We start from the raw sequence: 21,551 nt of genomic DNA on the forward strand, positions 1-21,551 counted from the left end.
ATCGAACGAGGGACCCCCCAGTCTGCAGGCTGACGCTCTATCCATTGAGCCAAACCAGTTACAGCTCTGTTTTAATTATCTTTTGTTGTATAACATATCACTCCAAAGTTTACATCTAAGAGCAAGACCATTCTATATTACTACAATTCTGTAGGTTGATTGGAATCAGTTGGGTGGATCTTCTACTCCATATGGGTATCAACTGCAGTCATCTGGGGACTTGACAGGGTTGGAATATGCAAGATGGCTCACTCACATGGCTGCTCTTGATACTGCCCGTTGGGCAGCTTAGTTGGGGTTTTCATCAAAGAGCCCACTCATGGCTTCTCCATATAGCTTGGGCTTCTCACAGCCTGGTAGCTGGATTCAAAGAGGCAAAGTCTTAAGAGCAAAAGTTCTAAGAAGCAGGAAGTAAAGCTACTGATTCTTTTAAAGACTAGGTCCAAAACTGGCACCGTAGTATGTCTGCTATGGTCTATTTGTTAATCACTCATGGAACCAGTCCAGATCAAGGAGAGGAGAAGTCAAGACTGCCTCTTGATTGGGACAGTGACAAAGAATTCGCCACTGTCTTTCCTATAGCCCCCAATTTCCTTTCCAAATATTTCCCAAATTACCCCTAAGGGGATCCTCTGAAACACAGTAAGTCTGTTAGCTTTTCCAAAACACGTCTGGTTGTTCCTTGGCTCTCTGTCCAGAGCAAGCCCAACCCCCTCCCTAAAGCTTTCCCTCCCAAGCCCCTAGCACTGACTGTCAGCATTGGCCATTGATCAGCGCCTCCTGTGAAGTTTTATTTATGACAACACATGTACCTGTTACTTGACACTTTCCAGACTTGATTCCTTATTTTGTATGTAGTTTCCCATTGAGTGGGTTTTCCATGTCTCGGTTTTCCATATAAGCCTGGGACAAGGCTTACCATTAATCAGTGCTTAGTATTTTCTGATTTGAGTAGTACACTGTGTGCACGCAGAGGTGGAAGGAAACTGGCACTTATTGAACACCCAGTCGAGCAAAAGGCCAGGTTTACAGGCAGCATTTCATACTGCTCATGCGCATCCTGCAAGCATTATCATTCCCACCTGGCAGACGAGGAAACCAAGTACCTCACTTGCCTGACTTCACAAGCAAGTGGAAGAACCAAAACTAATGGCAATTCTGCATGATGCCAAGGCCCTTATCTTTCATTGGTGTTGTCCCGCCCGGAACTCCCTGGAAATAAAGCTGTCTGGGGAAAGCCAGGAAACCTGTGTAACTATGGACTGTGGCTTCTAGAGCATGTGAACCATAAACTCCCCGCGGAGAGGGCATGCTCGCCTCAGCCTCGCTGCGTGCAGGCATTTACCACCGCCTGGGACCAGAGCTAAACATTAACCCCCCTTGAGCTCTGCTTTTCCTTAACTTGCCAGCTCCCAAGGCTCCCAGCGGCTTTGGTCACAGACCCTCTCCATGATGGCTCCGTTTTAAACAGCTTCTGGGCATCACCATGACATGTTTGGAAACACTGTGGCATATTTGTGGTGATTAAACGTTAGGAAAACGTCTAGCTCCTCCTCCCTCCACAGGCCTGTGGCTCCAGCCTTGCCGGGAGCCCTGCTGATGCCTCCATCGGAGGACTCTCAAGGGAGTGCTTGGGGCCCCTTCCCCCAGCCTCCGAGGGGAGCAAAGCTGCTGGCCAGGCATTTCCAGAGGGTTTCGAGGGGATCAAAGAGAGAAAAGCAAACACGGAGGGAAAATGTGCTATTTATTCTTGGGACAAAGTTCCATTGGCAGCTCTCTCCCCTCCAATAATGCTTGTTTTCCTGAAAGGATTACACACACGTTTGCTTCCTCCCCTAGCATTTACCCGCTGCTCAACGCCTGACCTGCACTGTCTCTCTCCTGCCCCCTCCGAACCAGGCTTTCAGTGTTCTCACAGGCTGGGCAAAAATGAGAGAGATTAAAATCATCCATGAGAGAAAGTGGGTGAGTGCAGCTGCGGCAAATGCCCGCGTCAGCAACCCAAGTCAGCAGCTCAAATAAGCCCGGCCACGTGAGTGGCCCTCCTGGGCCACAGGCGGGAGGATCCCTGGGGTGTCGGGCCTCTTTCCCAGGGAAACAATGAGAAGGCTACAGTTGAGTGTGGAGTCCTGCCTGGAGGAGGTGTCTCTCTTTGGGAGAGCAATTGCCTTCATTTTTTTTTTTTTTTCCCATTGGACATTTCAGCTTTTGTTAAATAAACTGACCAAATTCATTGAAGGTTCTGGGGCAGAATAGCTTCCTGAGATATCCTTTTGTGTCTCGTTCCCTTCCCTATAGCTACCCTTCCCTCCTCTGTCTCAAGGAGGTAGTAAGACCCTGGTGTGCCCTTGTCTTTGGGGTCTTGGTGTTGCTGCAGAGCTGAAAACAGACGTTCTAGTCGGAGAAGACATACTTCCTCCTGCTTTTGTCTCTGCTGCCTGTACTTACTGAGGGACCGGCAGGAAGCGGGCTGTGGGTTTCTGAGGGTGCGCAGCCTGACTGAAGACCGAGTCCCTGAGAAGGAAAGAAAGAGCAGGATCGCTGGGGTACTCATGAGGTATGGACACCTGACCCACAGCACCCACAACCGGGGCAGGAGTCGGGTGGGTAGACATGACTAATTAAGAGCTGTGGCCTTAAAATTCCTGTGTGTGGAGGGGAGGAATTTCCAAGGCCCAGGCCTCAGAAGAACCTGCCTCCTGGTTCCATGCCGGCTTGGGCTGAAGCCTGGAGGAGGTGCCAGTGCGGGCAGAGTCCGGAGGGCCCTCTTTGCTTGCTGTGTATGGCACAAGTCACCAGAGACCGCCCCGTGAACCTGGGGAGGAGGCGTGCCCCAATAATGACAGATTAAATTTCAAGGGGGAGAGTAGAACGCTCAGGGCAAATTCAATTCAAATGAGAGAAATACAAGAAGTGTGAGGTTTCTTGCTAATCAGACATTAGCACCTACTAAGTGCTAGGTACTCTACCAAACTCGAAACAGATAAACGAGCACCTATTACCCTCACAGGACTCGGATCCAGGTGAGGTGACCCAGTGCAGACCTCAACGTGAAGACATGTCACAGATGCCAGGGGCTCCCAGGGAGCACCGCTTCTGTCTGGGGACAGGGAAGGCTTCCAGAATGGCTCACCTTTGTTCTGAGTCTTCAAAGATGAGCTGGAGGAGGATGGGGGTGGAGTTGAGAACATTCTTCAGGGGAGGATAGGAGTGGAGTGGAGAACATTCTGTACAGAGGAACAGAAGCGTGAAATAGCCTGGCATGTGTGGGAGACTGTAAAGAGATGGGTACTCGGAGAGCGTAAGACAGGTTGTTACTGGATGCGGGGGGCAGGGGGGGGGGGGGCGGGGGGGCGGGGCGGGGCGGGCAGGCGTGGCCAGGGGCGGGGCTGTGCACCCTGCACAGGAGTCTAGACTCACCATGTGAGCAAGTGGCTGACCCCTGAAAAGTTCCAGTGATGTGAACGGATGCCTTTGCTATGAAGCAGTCAGTTATGGGAGGTCACAGGGGAGGAGTGCTCCCAGCGGTGGGCGGGGATCTGGGAAGTGGGGAAGCGCACCCTGAAGAGAGGAGAGCCTGGGAACGGGGAAGAGGCCAACAGGAAACGCACTGCCAGAGGTCACCACCACAGGCAGCAATGCAAACGCTGCCAGAGGTCATCAACCCCAGCGCAGGGGCAGCCGCTGGATTTCGACACTGGGAAGCTATTTGGGACTTGAATGAGGGCCGTTTCCCTGGAGTGTTGGCAACAGAAACCAGACTACAGTAAGTTGAATGACTGAATGGACGTTAAGAAAGTGACTGATAATAAATACACCTATTTGTTTGAGGTTTGGTTACGAAGAGAAATAAAGGTGGGAAAAGATCGATAGATGGGTGCAGAACGTGGAAGACCTATTGAATAGTAATTTGTCCATGTGTTTTAAATGATGGGGCAGGTTTGGGCAAGTTCAAGGTTGAGGGGAAGGAGGCAGTGGGAAGATCACAGACAGGGATGAGGAAGTCCATGGAGGAGGAAAGGCCCAGCAAGCAGGGGCCTGAGGCACAGAGACCCCCTGACCTGACCAAACTCCCCTGTGGCCCCGGGCTGGGGAGTTTGAGATCACACATCTGTGTGGAAGCTCTGTCACGCTGTATATCTCATTATAGTCGCCCCTCCCCCTTATCTATATGTTCCAAGACCCCAGTGGATGTCTAAAGCTGCAGGTCGTACCTAACCCCATATATCAGTGGTTCTCAACCTTCCTAACGCCGCGACCCTTTAATACAGTTCCTCATGTTGTGGTGACCCCCAACCATAAAATCATTTTCGTGGCTACTTCATAACTGTCATTTTGCTACTGTTATGAATCATAAGGTAAATATCTGATATGCAGGATGTATTTTCATTGTTACAAATTGAACATAATTAAAGCATAGTGATTCATCACAAAAACAATATGTAATTATATATGTGTTTTCTGATGGTCTTAGGCGACCCCTGTGAAAGGGTCATTCGACCCCCAAAGGGGTCACAACCCACAGGTTGAGAACCGCTACCGTATATACTATTTTTTCCTATATATACACTAGAGCCCCAGTGCATGAAATTTGTGCACTCTGGGGGGGGGGGGGTGTCCCCCAGCCTGGCCTGTGCCCTGTCACAGTGTGGGAGCCCTGTGATCAATCACCCCAAATAGGTAGGCCCCGCTCACCCATCCGGGGCTCCTCGATGGATTGCCCCAAAGAGGTAGGCCGGAGCCAGGGCTCCTGCCTCCGCCCTGTGCAGAGCCGGGAGGTGGGATCCCCAGGACCCCGGGCAGGCCTAGCCATGCAGAGTAGGGAGGATGCAGGACCCCCAGGCAAGCCTTGCAGTGCGGAACGGGGGGACCCTCAGGCAGGCCTAGCCCAGGCCTAGCCTAGTCGGGAGGAGGCAGGATCCCCAGGCAGGCCTCACTCCACGGAGCCGGAGGACCCCCCAGGCAGGCCTCACCACGCTGAGCTGGGAGGAGGCGGGACTCCCAGGCAGGCTCCGTGCCACGCAAGCAGCTTGAAGCCCAGCCTTGCCCACCTGCACGTTCCCGCTGTACAAGCAGCCATGTTGTGAGGGTGTGAGGGCATCACGGCATGATGACCACTTAGGCTTTTATTAGTAAGGATAGCCATGATAAGGTTTAATTTATAAATTAGGCACAGTCCAGGATTAACAACAACAATAATAAAATAGAACAGTTATAGCAATATGCTTTAATAAAAATTATGTGAATGTGGTCTCTTTCTCTCTCAAAAGATCTTATCGCACTATACTAGTATGGACCTTTTCACTTAAGGAAGTCCTTAAGAATTCTCTTTTGCATATCTGAATTGCCAGCATCGCTGCGCTTGCAGCTTGGGGCTATTATTAAGTAAAATAAGGGTCACTTGAACCCAGGCACTGTGATATTGAGACAGTTAATTAGAAAACCTAGATGGCTACTAAGTGGCTAATGGGCAGGTAAGCATAAACAGCCTGGATACGCCGGGCAAGTCCCATCCTGGGTGAGCAGCAGTGGGGCTGGGTGAGCTTTCAGCATGCTACTCAGTACAGCACACAATTTAAAACTTATACAGAGTTTATTTCTGGAATTTTCCATTTAATATTTTGGACCACGGTTGGCCATGGGTAAATAAAACCTCGAAGTGAAACTGCAGGTAAGGGAAGACTACTGCAAAGTAAACCTTCTGCTTCTGAGACGTATAGTAAACCATTAAAAACAAACCAAAAGCATCCTATCTAATAAAAGAGAAACATGGTAATTAGCGTACGACCGCTACACTTCCCATTGGCAAATCAGGGCGATATGCAAATTAACTGCCAGCCAAGATGGTGGCTGGCAGCCAGGCAGCTGGAAGCGAACATGAGGCTTGCTTGCTTCAGTGACGGAGGACTCCAACGTTCCCTGCCTGCCGCTGCCGGCCTCTGAGCTGCAACTCGAAGCAACTATGTTACAAATATAGAAGCTAAACAAAACCCCAGAAACCTGCTTTAGTTGCCAGGCTTCAGCCAGCAGGATCGCAACATTGTTTCAAATACAGAAGGTAAACAAAGGCCAGAAACCTGCTTTCAGCAGTGGAGGCCTAAGACCTGGAGCCTCAGAGCTAAAGCTGGCCCAGAATAAAAAAAAAAAAGAAAGAAAAAAAGGAGAGGTTGGGAGCTTCAGTCACCCGCCAGCCTGAAAACAGCCCTCAGCCCCTCACCCAGACTGGCCAGGCACCGCAGTGAGGACCCCCACCCTGAAGGGTGTGTGACCAGCTGCAAACAGCCATCATCCCCTCATCCAGGCTGGCCAGGCACCCCAGTGGGGACCCCCACCCTGATCCAGGACACCCTTCAGGGCAAACCAGCCAGCCCCCACACGTGCACCAGGCCTCTATATAGCACCGGGATCAGCGTGACAGGGGGCAGTGCCCAAACCCCCTGATCGCCCTGTGGCACTGTGTGTGACAGGGTGCTGCGGCCCAACCCCCGCCCCCCCCCGATGGGCCCTGCTCTGTGTGTGACGGGGTAGAGCCATAACCTCCCCATCGGCCCTGCCCTGAGTGTGACAGGGTGCGGCGCTCCAACTCCCCTATCGGCCCTACTTTGTGAGTGACAGGGGGGAGCTCCCCAACCCTCTGATGGGCCCTGCTCTGTGCGTGACAGGGGGCAGTGCCCCAACCCCAATTGGCCCTGCTCTGTGCGTGACAGGGGGTGGCGCCACAACCTGCCCATCGACCCTGCCTTGAGTGTGACAGGGGGCGGTGCCCCAACCCCCCAATCAGCCCTACCCTGAGCGTGACTGAGGGTGGCATCACAACCTCCCGATCCACCCTGCTCTGTGCATGACATGGGCGGTGCCCCAACTCCCCAATCAGCCCTGCTCTGAGCCTGACCAGGGGCTGCACCTAGGGATTGGGCCTGCCCTCTACCACTGGGAGCAGGCCTAAGCCAGCAGGTCGTTATCTCCTGAGGGGTCCCAGACTGCGAAAGGGCACAGGCCAGGCTGAGGGACCCCCCCTTCCCCCCGGGTGCACAAATTTTTGTGCACCAGGCCTCTAGTCTATATGATAAAAGCCTAAGCAACCATTAAGGTGGAACAACCAGAACGACCGGTTGCTATGATGAGCACTGACAACCAGGGGGCAGACACTCAGTGCAGGAGCTGCCCCCTGTTGGTCAGTGCTTTCCCATAGGGGGAGCACTGCTCAGCCAGAAACTGGGCTCACCTCATGGCTGGCGAGCCTCTCCTGCCTCCTTGGCAGCACTAAAGAGCAGCGAGCCGAGCAGTAAGGAGCAGAGAGCAGGAGGGCAGTTAGGGCGAGGGGTCCTGGACTGCAAGAGGGCTCAGGCCGGACTGAGGGAACCCTACCCCCCCAGTGCATGAGTTTTGTGCACCAGGCCTCTAGTCATATTATAAATACTTTAATAGCTAATTTAAAGGATCCCCATTGTGGACCTATTGGTGAAGTAAATGAATCAGACTTTCACATCCAAAGTATATGCCCCCTGTCCTCCCCCTCCCCGCCCCCAAAGAAAGCAGCCTGCCTGGGTGGCTCAGTTGGTTGGAGCATCGTCCCGTGCACCAAAAGGTTGTGTGTTCTATTCCTCATCAGAACACATACCTAGGTTGTGGGTTTGATCCTTGGTCAGCGGCATGTGCGGGAGGCAACTGATCCATGTTTCTCACATAAATGTTTTTTCCTCTCTCTCCCTCTCTCTCTCTCTCTCCCTTATTCTCTCTTTCAAAATCAATAAAAACACTATCTTCAGGTGAGGATCAAACACACACACACACACACACACACACACACACACAGCCAACAAAGTAGATCCCAAACTCCATCACTGTGTGCAGACACTGAGGGCTGACTGGTTGCTGGTGGCAAATGGAAATCACTCCAATTCGGGCACGGGGGTAATGAACAGAGTGCCGTGCACTTGGTTTGATTAGATCGAACACACCTGTGCATAAGGACACTGTGTTCCAGAACGTGCTACCATGAAATTTATGAATCTGAGAAGTGGATGCTCTGTGGGGTTTTCAGAAGTTCCAATGCCTGCCACCACCATCTCGTCTAGTTAGTGCACACCCTTCAAGGAGATGAATAGTTTGGTATGTTTTGTCTTCTGTTCTGTGTTTGCCCATTTATTTTTCCAAACAAACCACTAGATTAATTTCTCAAGCTCACACCTTCCACAGTTACAGGAAAGAAGTCTCTGAGGAATCTGGAAGGGTTGCAGGCAGCCTCAGAACAGGGCTCAGTTATGCTTTAATTCAAAGTTTATACTTCATCATGAACGCTAGTGTTCCTTATTCCTCTAAAAATGTGACTTTTAATAGTGTGCTACCTATGATGTACAAGTTTTAATGGGTCATGGGTGTCTCAATTTTATGAGGATCAATGGTATTTTTGATATAAAGGAAGACATGTTTATCTAAGAGACAGCTATCTAGGGTCATATGTGTGGTGGTAGGGATCTAACATGCATTTTCTTAAAGATCAACTATTAGCAGTGTCACTGGGCATGTCTTTTTGTTCCATTGCCTCATTTTTTTTATGATTGAAACCTCTCATTTTTACAGTGGCTTCCTGTTGGTCATAACAGAGTGTTTTGTGTGGATGATTTATTCAAGTGACGTTTATGCTTATTTAACCTTGTTGGCCAAGATGAAAAACGTAGAGGAGGTGTCAGCCTGGGCATGAAAATCTCCCTATGGAACATGAAGGGGGGAAAAGAAGCACAATTTACACTCAGCTATGTTTATAGTTTAACTGGGGAGTGTGTTTTGATTTAAAACCTGTCATTAATCAGAGGTAACGTTGTGTTGGGCAGCAGCAACTGGCTAGAGAAATATTTTGATTTCTACTCTATTACCCCCGAGCAAGATAAAGTGGTTTAGCCAAGAGTAGTTAGGTCTCTAGTCTACTGACTGGGGCCATGAGGAAATAACTCAATGAAAGATAAGCTCCCACTTCGAAGTAGATTGAAGACGTGCTTAATTGATGCTCGTTCCTCATTATCTCATCCCTTCTGGGCACAAAACATTTTAAGAAAGGTGGGGGAGGTGATTAGAACACTGTGGGGACTGGGCTGTGCACTGATATTCTCTGGGATTTTTATTCCTATTAAAATTTCACTGAAACAACTGACATGGTGTTCCCAGCATCCTCTCGTATTCCTCAGTACAGGAAAGACATCGCTCCCTGAAAAGGAACAGAAGGCCTGGCGAACATGGATTTTATAATTTAGTTGTCTACATCTGGAAGCTAGGACTTCAAGGGGGCACAACCGTCAACATTGATTTATTTGGTGATTAAAGGCATCCATTAGACCTTGTAAAAAGTTGGACTGTACGTGGGCGGTGCTGTCTTCTTTGACCTTTGGTGTCTAGGAGGCGTTAGTGGCTAAGACTATCAAATGACCAGTTTCATTTCAGCAGGCTGTTGTGGAATGAATGAATTTAAATGCCTCCTGATTAATGTCTATGCATGGACCTTAACAGAAATCCCATTACTTGGCCAGGGAATTAAATGGAAAAAGTGAAACAGTCGGTTAAAAAAGAAAGAAAAAGAAATTGTCCTGCTTCTCTAGTATTTTAAACAAGTACCCGTTTTCTTTTCAAGCTTACTTTTGCTAGGGTGAACAAATACGAAGTGACCGTAGGGCAAAACATTTGAGTCCTGGCCTCCTGATTTTCCTGAAGTGACGCAACTAATGGTGGCACATTGGTCTCTGTCTGCCCATCCATTAGCCTCTCGTTGGGCCATGAGGCACTTTCCTTGGTCTTTCATTATTCGGTTCACATGGCTGCCTTGCTCCTGGAGATCATTGGCCACTTCTGGAATTCATAAGCACTGACTGCTTAAAGGCTTCTTGTAAATAGCAGTGCCACAGGAGAAGGGGCAAGGATTCTGGTTTCAATCATTTGTGCTTTCTGGAGATGGAACGAGAATTCCTACCCTTGACCATGTGGGGATGACCTCACTCACTCAAGGTTGAGATACATCCAAGAAATTTTCCTCAGCCTGGCATTGTCTTAGGATGCTGTGGGCCAGGGAGCAATTCTGACATTTTTCTATTCCTGATGACTTATGGAGATCACTACTAGAATGAGCTCCTTGCTGTTTTGTAAACTGCTCATCTGTTAGGGCCTAGGCTCTGTCTCTGCATTTCCTATAGAAGCAGTGCTCAAACCTCTCTGCACGTTTTAATTACCTGCAGAGGTTAAAAAAAAAAGCCCCACCCCTGGAGATTCTGATTCAACGGGTCTGGTCTGGAGCCCAACGTGTTATTTCAAGACACTCCCCAGGTGAGGATTAAGTGTAATGTGCAGGTTGCCTATGGTGTCTTGGACACAAGAAACTTGGGTTGCAGCGACAAACAGATCTTCATTTTATGATGTCTCAGTTTATCCTATATAATAAAAGATTAATATGAAATCGACCAAACAGCAGAATGACCCGTTGCTATGACGTGCACTGACCACGAGTAGGCAGACGCTCAATGCAGGAGCTGCCGCCTGGTGGTCAGTGCACTCCCACAGGGGGAGTGCTGCTCAGCCAGAAACCGGGCTCACAGGCTGGCGAGTGCAGTGGCGGTGGTGGGAGCCTCTCCTGCCTCCGCGGCAGTGCTAAGGGTGTCCGACTGATGGCTCCGGGACTGCGAGAGGGCGCATGCCAAGCTGAGTGATCCCCCACCCAGTGCACGAATTTCGTGCATAAGGCCTCTAGTTTATAAAATAAGAAAACAAGGGTGCTTAACCTGTCAGGATGAAAAGAAATATATCTGAAAAGGACTGGGGTTTGGCACCTAAGAGGCTCTGGTTAAAAGGCAGTATGTGCACCCTCATGTACGCACACACACATATGCACCCATGAAGTGGGTAGCTTTGAGGAGTCCCTTTCCAAGGCTTAGCTGTGACCCATGGGTTCCCAGATAGCTTCTGGGAGCATCTGTTTCTGTAGGGCCCTGGAATGGTCATTCTAAAACCCTTCCTTCAAGGCTGCATGCTCTAGAGAATGACCTGTAAGATGCTCCAGTGGGGCTCTCCAGCCACCTGTGTCCAGTTGCACAAGAGGCAAAGGCTGCTCTAGATGGCAGTTCACATCCTCCATATCTGTGATTCTTTAACCAGTTGGAGTGCAAGGGTTCAACAGTACCTTCATCATTGTAATAAAACTAGAGGCCTGGTGCACGAAATTTGTGCATGGGTGGGAGGGGGCCCTCAGCCCAGCCTGCACCCTCTCCAATCTGGGACATCCCTTTCACAATCCTGGACCACTGGCTCCTAACCACTCACCTGCCTGCCTGCCTGGTTGCCCCTAACTGCCCCCCTACCCCTGCTGGCCTGGTCGCCCCTAACTGCCCCCTGTTGCCGACCTGATCACCCCTCACTGCCCACCCCTGCCAGCCTGGTTGTCCCTAACTGCCTCCCCCTTCCAGCCTGGTCACCCTCATCTGCCCCCCCTGCTGGCCTGGTCGCCCCTGCTGTTTGGTAGTCCGAATGGGTTGTTTCGGTCGTGACGGCCCCTGGCTTTTTATATATTAGGATGAGTATATACAAAGTAGTACCTACAATGCTTATTACATACAATGACTGGTATGTGCTAAGCATTCAACAAGTGTCAGCAGTCCTTAATAGCAGTAGTTTTAAACCCAAAGCTAGATTTATGGGTCACAGTGCTTCCAAATATCCTTCCTCTGGCTCAGGGGGCAAATGCAGAGGCTCTGGACTGGGGTGAGTTCACCACAGAAAGTCTATGCCACCTCCTGGCATGTGTGCCCTATTTATTTATTCATTCATTTAGTACACATTTATGGAGCACCAATTATGAGTGTGGCCCTGTGCTTGGCACACAATCCTTTGATCTCTGGTGTTCATGAATGGATGTGTACATGGCAGGTACACACAATACTACACCAGGAAAACCCTCCTCTCAACACCACCACTTCCTTGGTTGCTGATAAAACTGGGGAGTCAGGGAAGCTCTGATGGCACCCTGCATCCTGGGAGGTAGAGTGTAAAGTTAGTCAGATGTGTATTTTACAGATGAGGGAACTGAGGCCTGATAAGGGAGTACTGGGGTGAGTCCACATTCAGACAGTAATTTAGTGGCCATCTGAAGCTAGAATCTGGTTCCCTAAACAGAGGCCCTTTCCAGGTGACGGTGGCCTCTGTATTAGGGCTATAACTTGTCATTGTATTTTCACCCCCACACAGGTGTTCTTTGAATAAGTCTAGAACAGTGGTTCTCCACTCTGACTACATTAGGTCATCTGGAAAGCATTTAAAAAATACTGATGTTGTAGCCCCATCCCAGACCAATTAAATATGCATTTGTGGGGGTGGAGCAGGGGCCTCATATTGGTTTTTAAATCTCTCCAGGTGTTTCTAATATGCAGTCACTAATATACAGTCAGTGGTGTAAAGAGCAGTGGTTCCAAAATGCTAATGAGCTTTTGAATCCTTGAGGTTTTTTTTTTAACATTCAGGTTCTGACTCAGTAAAACAAATGGAGCTGGAGAGTCCCCATATCTAACACACTCCCAGTTGATGTTACTATTACCAGTCCCAGGACCACACGTGGAGTAGCAGCTCTGGAGATGCTCTGGGCTTCTGGTCACCCACTGTCACCATGAGCCTCTAGGCCAGCGGTTCTCAACCGTGGGTTGCGACCCCTTTAGGGGTTGAATGACCCTTTCACAGGGGTCGCCTAAGACCATCGGAAAACACATATATAATTACATACTGTTTTTGTGATGAATCACTATGCTTTAATTATGTTCAATTTGTAACAATGAAAATACATCCTGCATATCAGATATTTACCTTATGATTCATAACAGTAGCAAAATGACAGTTATGAAGTAGCCACGAAAATAATTGTATGGTTGGGGGTCACCACAACATGAGGGTCACGGCATTAGGAAGGTTGAGAACCACTGCTCTAGGCTCTTGGTCATGAGGTCTTATCAATGCTGCCCCACTGCTCCCTGCTGCTCTATCCTCCCTTGATGGACTAGTTCAACATTCTCTTCCTTCTTTGCCGCCCCCCACCACTTCCCATCCTGACTGGGTTCTCTGCTGGACTGCCTCCCCATGGGGCTTTCTCATGCCTTCTTGCCGCTGCCCAGGCTGTCTTTACTCCACAGAAAGTTCTCGACCTATCTCTTAAGAGACCACAGCACCCTTGCTCTCTGTCTGTACTAATCACCTACGTCGATTTTAGGAACAATATTCCCTTCTGGTTCATCTCTGCCCAGCTCAGGGCCTATTAGGCTTCCAATACTCATTCAATACTCAAAACCCCACTCGGAATGAGCAGGGCCAAACAAAGACTGCTCTCCTTCCAATCAAAATGAACTCTCCTTCGGGATTATACATCAGGTTTTAAACGCCCCACTGGGGAAAAAAAAGTTGATCAAATTTAACAAAGTAAGTATTTATTTCCTGTCTGGGTAGAGTGGTGGTTTTTACAGGCTCAAAGCAGGCAGCGGCACAGGAATGAGAGGAAGGATGCTGGCAGGCACTGAGGTCTGCTGTTAAATCTGGGCTCATCCCAGCGGGGACAGCCCAGAGCACCCAGACAGGGGCACTGCCGACGGGGAACTGTCGGGGCCCTGGGGACTGTCGGAAGCGCGGGGAGGCAGGCAGGAGGCTGGGAGCGTGAACTAACTTGGCCGGGAGGGAGGCGCCGCACGCTGCAGCCGTTCAGGTTTCGCGTCTTCCCAGCGCCCACACGGGCCGCCGGCGAGGGGAAGGGGGCGGGGGAGAGGGAGGGCAGGTCCGGAGCAGAGGGGGCGGAGGAGTGGGGAGACCGAAGGAAATGAGACAACCTTTTCCTCCCACTGACTCGGGCTCCTCCGGCGTCTGCGGGACTCGGCGCGATCGCCGGCGAGCGCCGAGGCCGGGACCCCGCTCCCCGCGCGGTCCCCGGCGGCTCCTCCATTGGGGTTTCTCTCCCAGGCGCCCGCGCCGGCCCCAGCCCCAGGCACCGGATAGTCCCGCTCTTCCCTGGGGGACCCGCTGCAGGTCCCCCGGCTCGGCCCCGCGCCCCCCGCGCGCAGCCCCCGGAAGTGCGTGCGGGCGGCCCTGGCGAAGGTAAGCGGCGCCCGAGAGCGCGCCCGGGGCGCCCGGACGCCCCGCATCCCCAGCCCCCCGCGCCTCCCCAGCGCCCCCTCCGCGGAAGCGCCCCGAGCACTTCTGACCCGAAGCCGCGGCTCTGTCCCCATCCCTGCCCAGGTGTTGGAGGCTGGGTGCCCCCGCGAACTCTGCTTCCCAGCGCTTTCTTTTTGCCTCCTCTTCCTCCTACTTTCCTGTTGCTTCCCCCGCCCCCTGCTTTTTTTTTTTTCTTTCCCTTTCTTTCTTTCGGATCCAATAACTCTCAGCTCCCTGCCTTTGCAGCCTGGCTTCGGGGTAGGTGCTTTCCAAATCTCGGCGCCTCTCTGCCCTGGGTCTCCGGGGGCAGCGACTGGCTTTGACCCGCGCCGGCCGGGTGCGGACCTGCCTGAAACGTCCGTGGCTCACGTGGAACTCAGTTATCTGGCTCCTTTCGGAGGCACCCAGCTCGCCACGCGCTTTTGGCGACTCCCAGAACCCCGCAATCAGAGCGGACTGGGGAGTGAATAGGGCGGCTGTGGGCGCCGCCTAAAGCCCTGGGGGGACGCTCTGCTGGTGGAGAGAGGCACAGCGGGCTCCCTGCGGCTCTGAGGTTCCCAGGGATTGGGTTGGGGCGGGTGGGGGGTGGGGGCGTGGAGAGGAGTGCTGGATACAGACGTTCACCGGGCCGAGGAGGTAATAAGGATGGTTCCCCAAGGCGAGGGGGGTCGGGGGGGTGGGCGATTCCATCGTGGGAAGCTTGGCATTTTGCTTTTAACTCCCTGAGTTCTCACGTCGAGTCTAAGAGCAGGAACTTTCATTCCTGTTTTGCAAAGAGCAAAGTGAGGCGCAGAGAGGTTAACTAAGGAGCCCAGGGCCACACAGCTGGGAAGGGGCCCAGCGGGGATTTGGGTACCAGCTGGTTTGTGGAACATATCCACACCCAGTCCCACAGAGGGCTCCTCTCTCCAGTCTGAGCAGGAACCCACCACCTCTTGCTGGCTTGTGGGGGAGGGGGGACATATGACCAAGTTTTTTCCTTTTGGAGCCAATACATCTTGATTCTATTCAAATCTAAAAAAGACGTATTTAGTACCTACTATTCTCCCAGTTCAGTGGCCAGCACAGATTTCACCTTTGAACCTCACTCTTCCATCCTCTTCTCATCCAGTCTGTCACCAAATCTGTAATCTGCTTTAGACGCCTGGCTTGGTCTCCCTCTCCCCGAAAGGCAGTCGAGCCAGGTGGCTAAGAGTGTGGGCCCTGGAGCCGGACCACCAGCGTTTAAATCCTGGCTGTGGCCTTTCTGTGGCTGAATTTCCTCATCTGTAAAAGAGGAATGGGAGGATTTAAAGCAGTGGTTCTCAACAAGGGTTTTGCTTTCGCATCCCAAGTGACATCTGGCAATGTCTGGAGACATTTTTGGCTGTCTACATGTAAGCGGGGGAGGATGCTATTCATCTGGTGGGCAGAGGCCAGGGATGCTGCTAAATTTCCTAGGATGCACAGGACAGCCTCTGCCCCCCCTCTTACCCCCAACCCCTGCGCACAAAGAATGATCAGTCCCAAATGTTAATAGTGCTGAGATTGAGAAACCCTGATATCATGTAGCAGTTCATGAAAAGCGCTATTATTTCCAACTCTCATCCTCTTATCTGCTCCAGTTTGGACAATTATACAAGCTTTGTCCCCAATCTCCCTTCATTCCTGGGCAAGAATTCTGTTGTTAAAACCCCAGCAGGCCTTGCTACTGCAGTCCCTTAAGACCCTTGTTACACGCCCCCCCCGCCCCCCCCCCCCCCCAGCTAACAGCAGGAGTGGGAATCTACACCTGTTTTACGAAGGTAGATCCTGTCCATAATAAAGTTGACAAATCACTGTCTCACAGATAAAATCTAACTTCTGATGTTGGCACACATGGCTGTTCATGACCGGCCTCCACTTACCGTCCCAGCCTAACTTTATGCTGTGTGTGCCTGCCCTACCATACCACCCAATTCACTATTCTTTTTTTAAAAAATATATTTTTATTGATTTCAGAGAGGAAGAGAGAGGGAGAGAGAAATCTCAATGATGAGAGAGAATTATTGATTGGCTGCTGTCTGCACGCCCCCCTACTGGGGATCGAACCTGCAACCTGGGCATATGCCCTTGGCCAGAATCGAACCCCAGACCCTTCAGTCCGCAGGCTGACGCTCTATTCACTGAGCCAAATCAGCTGGGGCCCAACTCACTAGTCTCATCCTCTTATCTGCTCCAGTTTGGACAATTATACGAGCTTCTGTCCCCAATCTCCCTTCATTCCTGGGCTATTCTTTTGCTATTCTAGGTCCTGACTTTTTGGAATTCCCTTCCTTCTTGACTGGCAAATTTCTCATCATTCTTGGGGCTAGAACTCAAGTCCCCTTGTGGGTGGAGCATTCTTCAGGTCCTGCAGACTGCTGCTCCCTGTTACTGGAGCCCCAGCCCTCCTCCCCCACTTTTTTCTTTCAATATCTCTCTCATGTAGTGTATACTGCACTGCATAGGGATCCCTAGTTCATCTCCCACGGCTCTTTATGTACCTAGAACCTAGCACAGTGCCATGCTCACAGTGGTGCTTAAGATTGTGGGCTTTGGAGTCAGGCTGCCTGGGTTCAGGTCCCAGCTCTGCCACTTATTAACTCTGCGGCCTTAAGCAAGTTGACTCACTCTCTCAAAGCCTTATTGGTAAACTAAGCAGAAACAGCCTGCTTTATCTGCAAAGTAGTGTGACTAACTAAAGGGATAATAATTGTTCATTTTAGTACTGAGTGCTTATTCTGTGCCAGGACATGGTTCAGGTTTAGCATTTTATGCTTTTACTCATTTAATCCTCATAACAACGCTCTAAAGTTAGTACTGTTATTACCCTACTAGAGGCCCGGTGCGTGAAATTCATGCACTGGCGGGTGGGGTGGGGGGCTCCCCTCAGTCTGGCCTGCCTCCTCTCACAATCCAGGAGCCCTCAGGGGATGTCCTACTGACAGCTTAGGCCTGCTCCCGGAGGGCCTAAGCCTCAGTCTGGCCTCCCTCTGCGGGAGGCAACCAGGCTGACCAGGGGAAGGCGCTGCCCCCATCACCCCGCTGCTGCTGCTGCCACTGTGGCTTTGTCTGGAAGGATGTCCGGAAGACATCCGGTCTATCTGGTCTAATTAGCATATTACCCTTTTATTCGTATAGATTTTGCAGACAAAGAAATGGAGGTATAGAGGCTAAGCAGCTTGGCCAAAGTCACACGGTGAATGAGGGGTAGGGCCAGGATTCACACAGATATCTCTTCACACTATTCAGGTAAAGGGCATAACCTAATGCCTTGCATATAGTAAATGCTCAATAAGCATGAGCTGAGCTCTATGTGCATTAATAAGAGCTGAGATCCACTGGGCTTTCCACCTACACCGTACTTGTGACCTCACACTGTGGCGTTATTTTTTTACAATTCCTGTTCCTTTCCTCTCCTTACCCTGCCCTCAGCCACAGAGGAGCAGGACATTGGAGTCAGTCCCCTTCACAGTGCCAGGTCAGCACCAATGAACTTGATGCTAAATGAAGCCTTAAGTTTGCCTGGTCAGGGTCAGAAGAGCATTAACCCTTTGGAGCTGGGGTGTGGAGTCAACATAGCTGCGTGGAGGAGAGAGGTGCAAAGTTGGGGCAGGAACTACCTGACCCCAGCCTTGTCCTTTCCAAGCACGTGCCCCCTGCAGTGTGCACCCAGCACATAAATATTGGTGACACCATTCAGTGAATGTGGGACGGATGGGTGAATGCCACCAGCTGGGTCTCCTACCTTATACTCGCTCAGGTACAGAGTACGCCTTCTCTCCAAGTATTACGAGGAACATTTATATATTAAAGGTAAACCTTGTTAAGAGAATTTAATGACATGTATGGCGTTTTGGAGAACTAGGTTTGAACCAGGCACTGACCCGCTGTGTGTGTTGTGTGTGACACCAGATACTAGGTTATGGCGGATCACTTCACCAGTTTGGAACCTTTTATTTCATTGAATGCAGCCCTGGGCTTTGAAAGCTGAGTGCCTCGTTGCTGGTGCCTTGGCCACTTGCTCGGTAGGCCAGACTGCCTTGCCAAACTACCTGCACCTTTGTGTACTCTGGCTTCCTCCACAGCTGCTCTGCACAGCTGTGATCCCCCGAATTTGCTTTTTTTGGCAGATTTCCCCCCAAACTTCAGTGGGATGAAGTTCCCTGGTGCATGCAATGCCTTGCAGTTTTGTTCGGGGTTGCAGAAATACTCTAGCAAGCCCGCTTTTGAGGGTGGACAGGGTCAGACTTCCCTGCCCATCAACACATCAGAGACCCTTCAGACCCTCCTCCCCCCCTACTCACCATGCCTTTTCCATTCAGATGAAGACTCTTACTGCCTGCTGGCATTATCCTGGTCTCCTGAGTCACCAGCTGCCTGATCTGAGAAACAGATTGCCCTTCTCCAGGGTGCTAATGCCTGGAGGAAAAGTCAGACCCCAGATCTTTGGGCATCACTTGCATTTTCAGGGAGGCTTTCATAGCCTGGACCAGAAGATAAACTAGCCCAGCAGGGCCTGTCCGGCCTGGGGCCAGGCTTCCAGACCTCTGATGTCACACTTTGTTGGCTGCCCTCTTGGGAAGCACCGCTTAACTAACCAGATTCTTAATGAAGCTGGTTTCTGCTGTGTGTCTGGTTCTAGGAGAGACACCTCACCCTGTTAGGTCTTGGACTATTCCCTGTGAAACGTACCTTCATGTTTGACTCTGTGTGAAATCCTGTTTGGAGCTGTAAGGGGCATTTGCTCTGGACCAGATTAGACTAGAGTGGCGATGGGATTTTGAGGTGTTAGGGTGTGCTTGGGGGATGAGTAGCTCTGTGTTAGACACAAACATGATGAGGACATGGTCCTTATCATCAGGGTCACAGTCCATGACGTGATGCACACATGAACAGGTCACCAGGGTGTATTAAATAGAATAGGAGAGATCTGGGAGCTCAAAGGAACCAGCCACAGCCTCTGCTGGAGGAGTCAGGAAAGGCTTTAGAGCAGCGGTTGCCAACCTTTCGGAACACCGGTTGGCAACCACTGCTTTAGAGGGAAGATATTTGAGCTGGGTCTTAATGTAGGAGCTTGCTGGGTCTGGTGGGACTGATCGCGGCTGTTACAGATAGGAATCTGCATGTACACGGCCCAGAGCCAGGGAAGGGCCTGGCAGACGTGGAGGTGATGGTGGGACTGGGCCGCTGGAGATGGGCCTGGGCAGGTGGCTTTGACTTTTCAGCGGTCCAGGAGTCTGTTCCTGCTATTGGGAGACAGTGGGGTGACATTTAAAGCTCAGGTGTGCTGGGCTCTTTGAATGGTGGCCCTGCCTCCTGTCTCTGCTGGCCTGCTTCCTCCTGGGGCAGTGGGACTGGAGCCCAGGGGCCAGGGGAGGGGCACTCTCCAGTAAGCAAAGAAGCCACAGTCACAAACAAAGCCGTGCTCCAAGGCCAGGGACTGTTGTTTTGTTTTCTTTTCAAAGCCCTGGCTGATGAACTGTGATGGCCCCTTCCCAGTTTGGACTTGTGAACATTACTTTTAGAGCATCCAAAAGTCTGGATGAATTGCTAAGTAATTGATAAGTTTTTCAGGACTTAGAGGGAAGGAGGGCGAGCAGGAGTAATGGAAGTGGGGAGGGAGGAGAGAGAGAGAGAAAAAGAGGGAGAGAGAGAGAGGCAGAGAAAGATATGTACACACACACACAGGTAGAGATCAGATCTGGCTTAAATAAACTCAGCATGTGACCCAGCAGATAACTATCAGGATGGACACATTTCAAGTTCACACTTGCAGTTCTCTTTGAACCCAAAGCCTTTGCATAGGTTTCACCGCAGGTGACAGGTACATATGCTTGTTTTCTTTTTATTTATTATTATTTTTGTTGTTAATCCTCACCTGAGGGTATTTTTCCATTGATTTTTAGGGAAAGACTCTAGAGAGAAACATTGATGTGAGAGAAACACATTAATCGGTTGTCTTCTGCATGAGCCCTGACCAGGGCCCCGGGCCAGGGAGGAGCCTGCAACCAAGATACACACCCTTGACCGGAATCGAACCCAGGACCCTTTGGTCCACAGACTGACACTCTAATCACTGAGCCAAACCGGCTAGGACTATATATGCTTGTTGGTTGGATGCTCTATATAGGTGTTTCTATAGGTTGTCCCCAGACTTCATTCATTTACTCACCACTTAGTGTGACCTGCTAGTACATAGTGAGTGACAAATGAGCGAATGAATGTTCTAGCATGAAAGTCACATTCTGACTCAAGGTGCTCGTGCCTGAATGGGGAGACAGACAAGAAAACAGACCAACTCAGCACAGTGGACCAGGGCCAGGTCAGAGGAACACCCAATCCAGCCCGGAGTCAGGAACAGACACAGAGGGAAGGGTGGTCTCTTCCGAGCATCCTCCCTCCAGGGAATGTGGTCCCATGGGTGGACCTAGTGTTGGCTTATAGTAGTGACACCTGGGGTAGGTGCCAGGCCCCATGCTGAGGACTTTATGTGCCTGTTTTGTGGCGATCCCCACAGCCACCCTCTGAGGTCGGTATCAGAGGAGGAGAAAGGGTCCCACCCATAGCCCAGAGGTGGACCTGGGATTATATTCAGGCCACTGGACTCCCAGCCCTTCACCACCAGTGGTTCTCAACCTTCCTAATGCCGCGACCCTTTAATACAGTTCCTCGTGTTGTGGTGACCCCCAACCATAAAATTATTTTCGTTGCTACTTCATAACTGTAATTTTGCTACTGTTATGAACCGTAATGTAAATATCTGATATGCAGGATGTATTTTCATTGTTCGCGACCCACAGGTTGAGAACCGCTGCTAGTCTCAGGATGGTCATATTATCATCAAAGATGCTTTTAGAAAATCTAGCATTCAGAAAGGAAAGTCCAGGTGTGTGGGCTGCTGTGGCCAGGGAGGAAACAGCTATTTCCTCCCAGGTTCTCCCCCTCGCCGCTGCCTGATGTCTGAGGCCCGCCCGGGGGCAGTTGGAAGCTCTCTGCTCTGGGGTTCAGCAACTCTCCTTTCCTCCTCCCGCCCCTTCTTTGATCACCTGGGCTGCTTGCACTTTGCCCCCCCAACCCACCCCCCATTAGAGGAGGTGGAAATGCCGATCAGCAGAGAAGTCCCCATAAACTTGGGAGGAAAAGAAGGCTTTTACCGAACACCTGCTGTAACTTAAGCCTCTCCACTTTGCCCTGTGCCCTCCTGCCTGTGTCACTCAGACGGCAGGGAACAGCTTTCAGGGGATCTTGTTTCTGCACAGGGACCCCGATCAAAAGGGCTGCCTGAAGCCGTCTTGCCCTGGGCACGCACACAGACACGGCTGGCTTGTCCTTTCACTCGCTCATCTTGTTAGGACAAGACAGGCCCCCGCTGCCCGTGGGAGGGGACG

General features: G+C 51.0%; 1 protein-coding gene across 1 annotated transcript in view; it reads left to right on the forward strand.

Moving 5' to 3' along the window:
• Positions 1 to 21,551, forward strand: part of EVA1A (eva-1 homolog A, regulator of programmed cell death) — an 82,035-nt gene that overhangs the window by 18,086 nt on the left and 42,398 nt on the right. The window contains exon 3 of the mRNA XM_059660814.1: positions 13,834 to 14,103. Coding sequence (XP_059516797.1) covers positions 13,834 to 14,103 — 270 coding nt within the window. The remainder of the gene's footprint in view (positions 1 to 13,833; positions 14,104 to 21,551) is intronic.

Source organism: Myotis daubentonii, chromosome 12 (genome assembly GCF_963259705.1).
Source record: "Myotis daubentonii chromosome 12, mMyoDau2.1, whole genome shotgun sequence".
Taxonomy (NCBI): Eukaryota; Metazoa; Chordata; class Mammalia; order Chiroptera; family Vespertilionidae; genus Myotis; species Myotis daubentonii.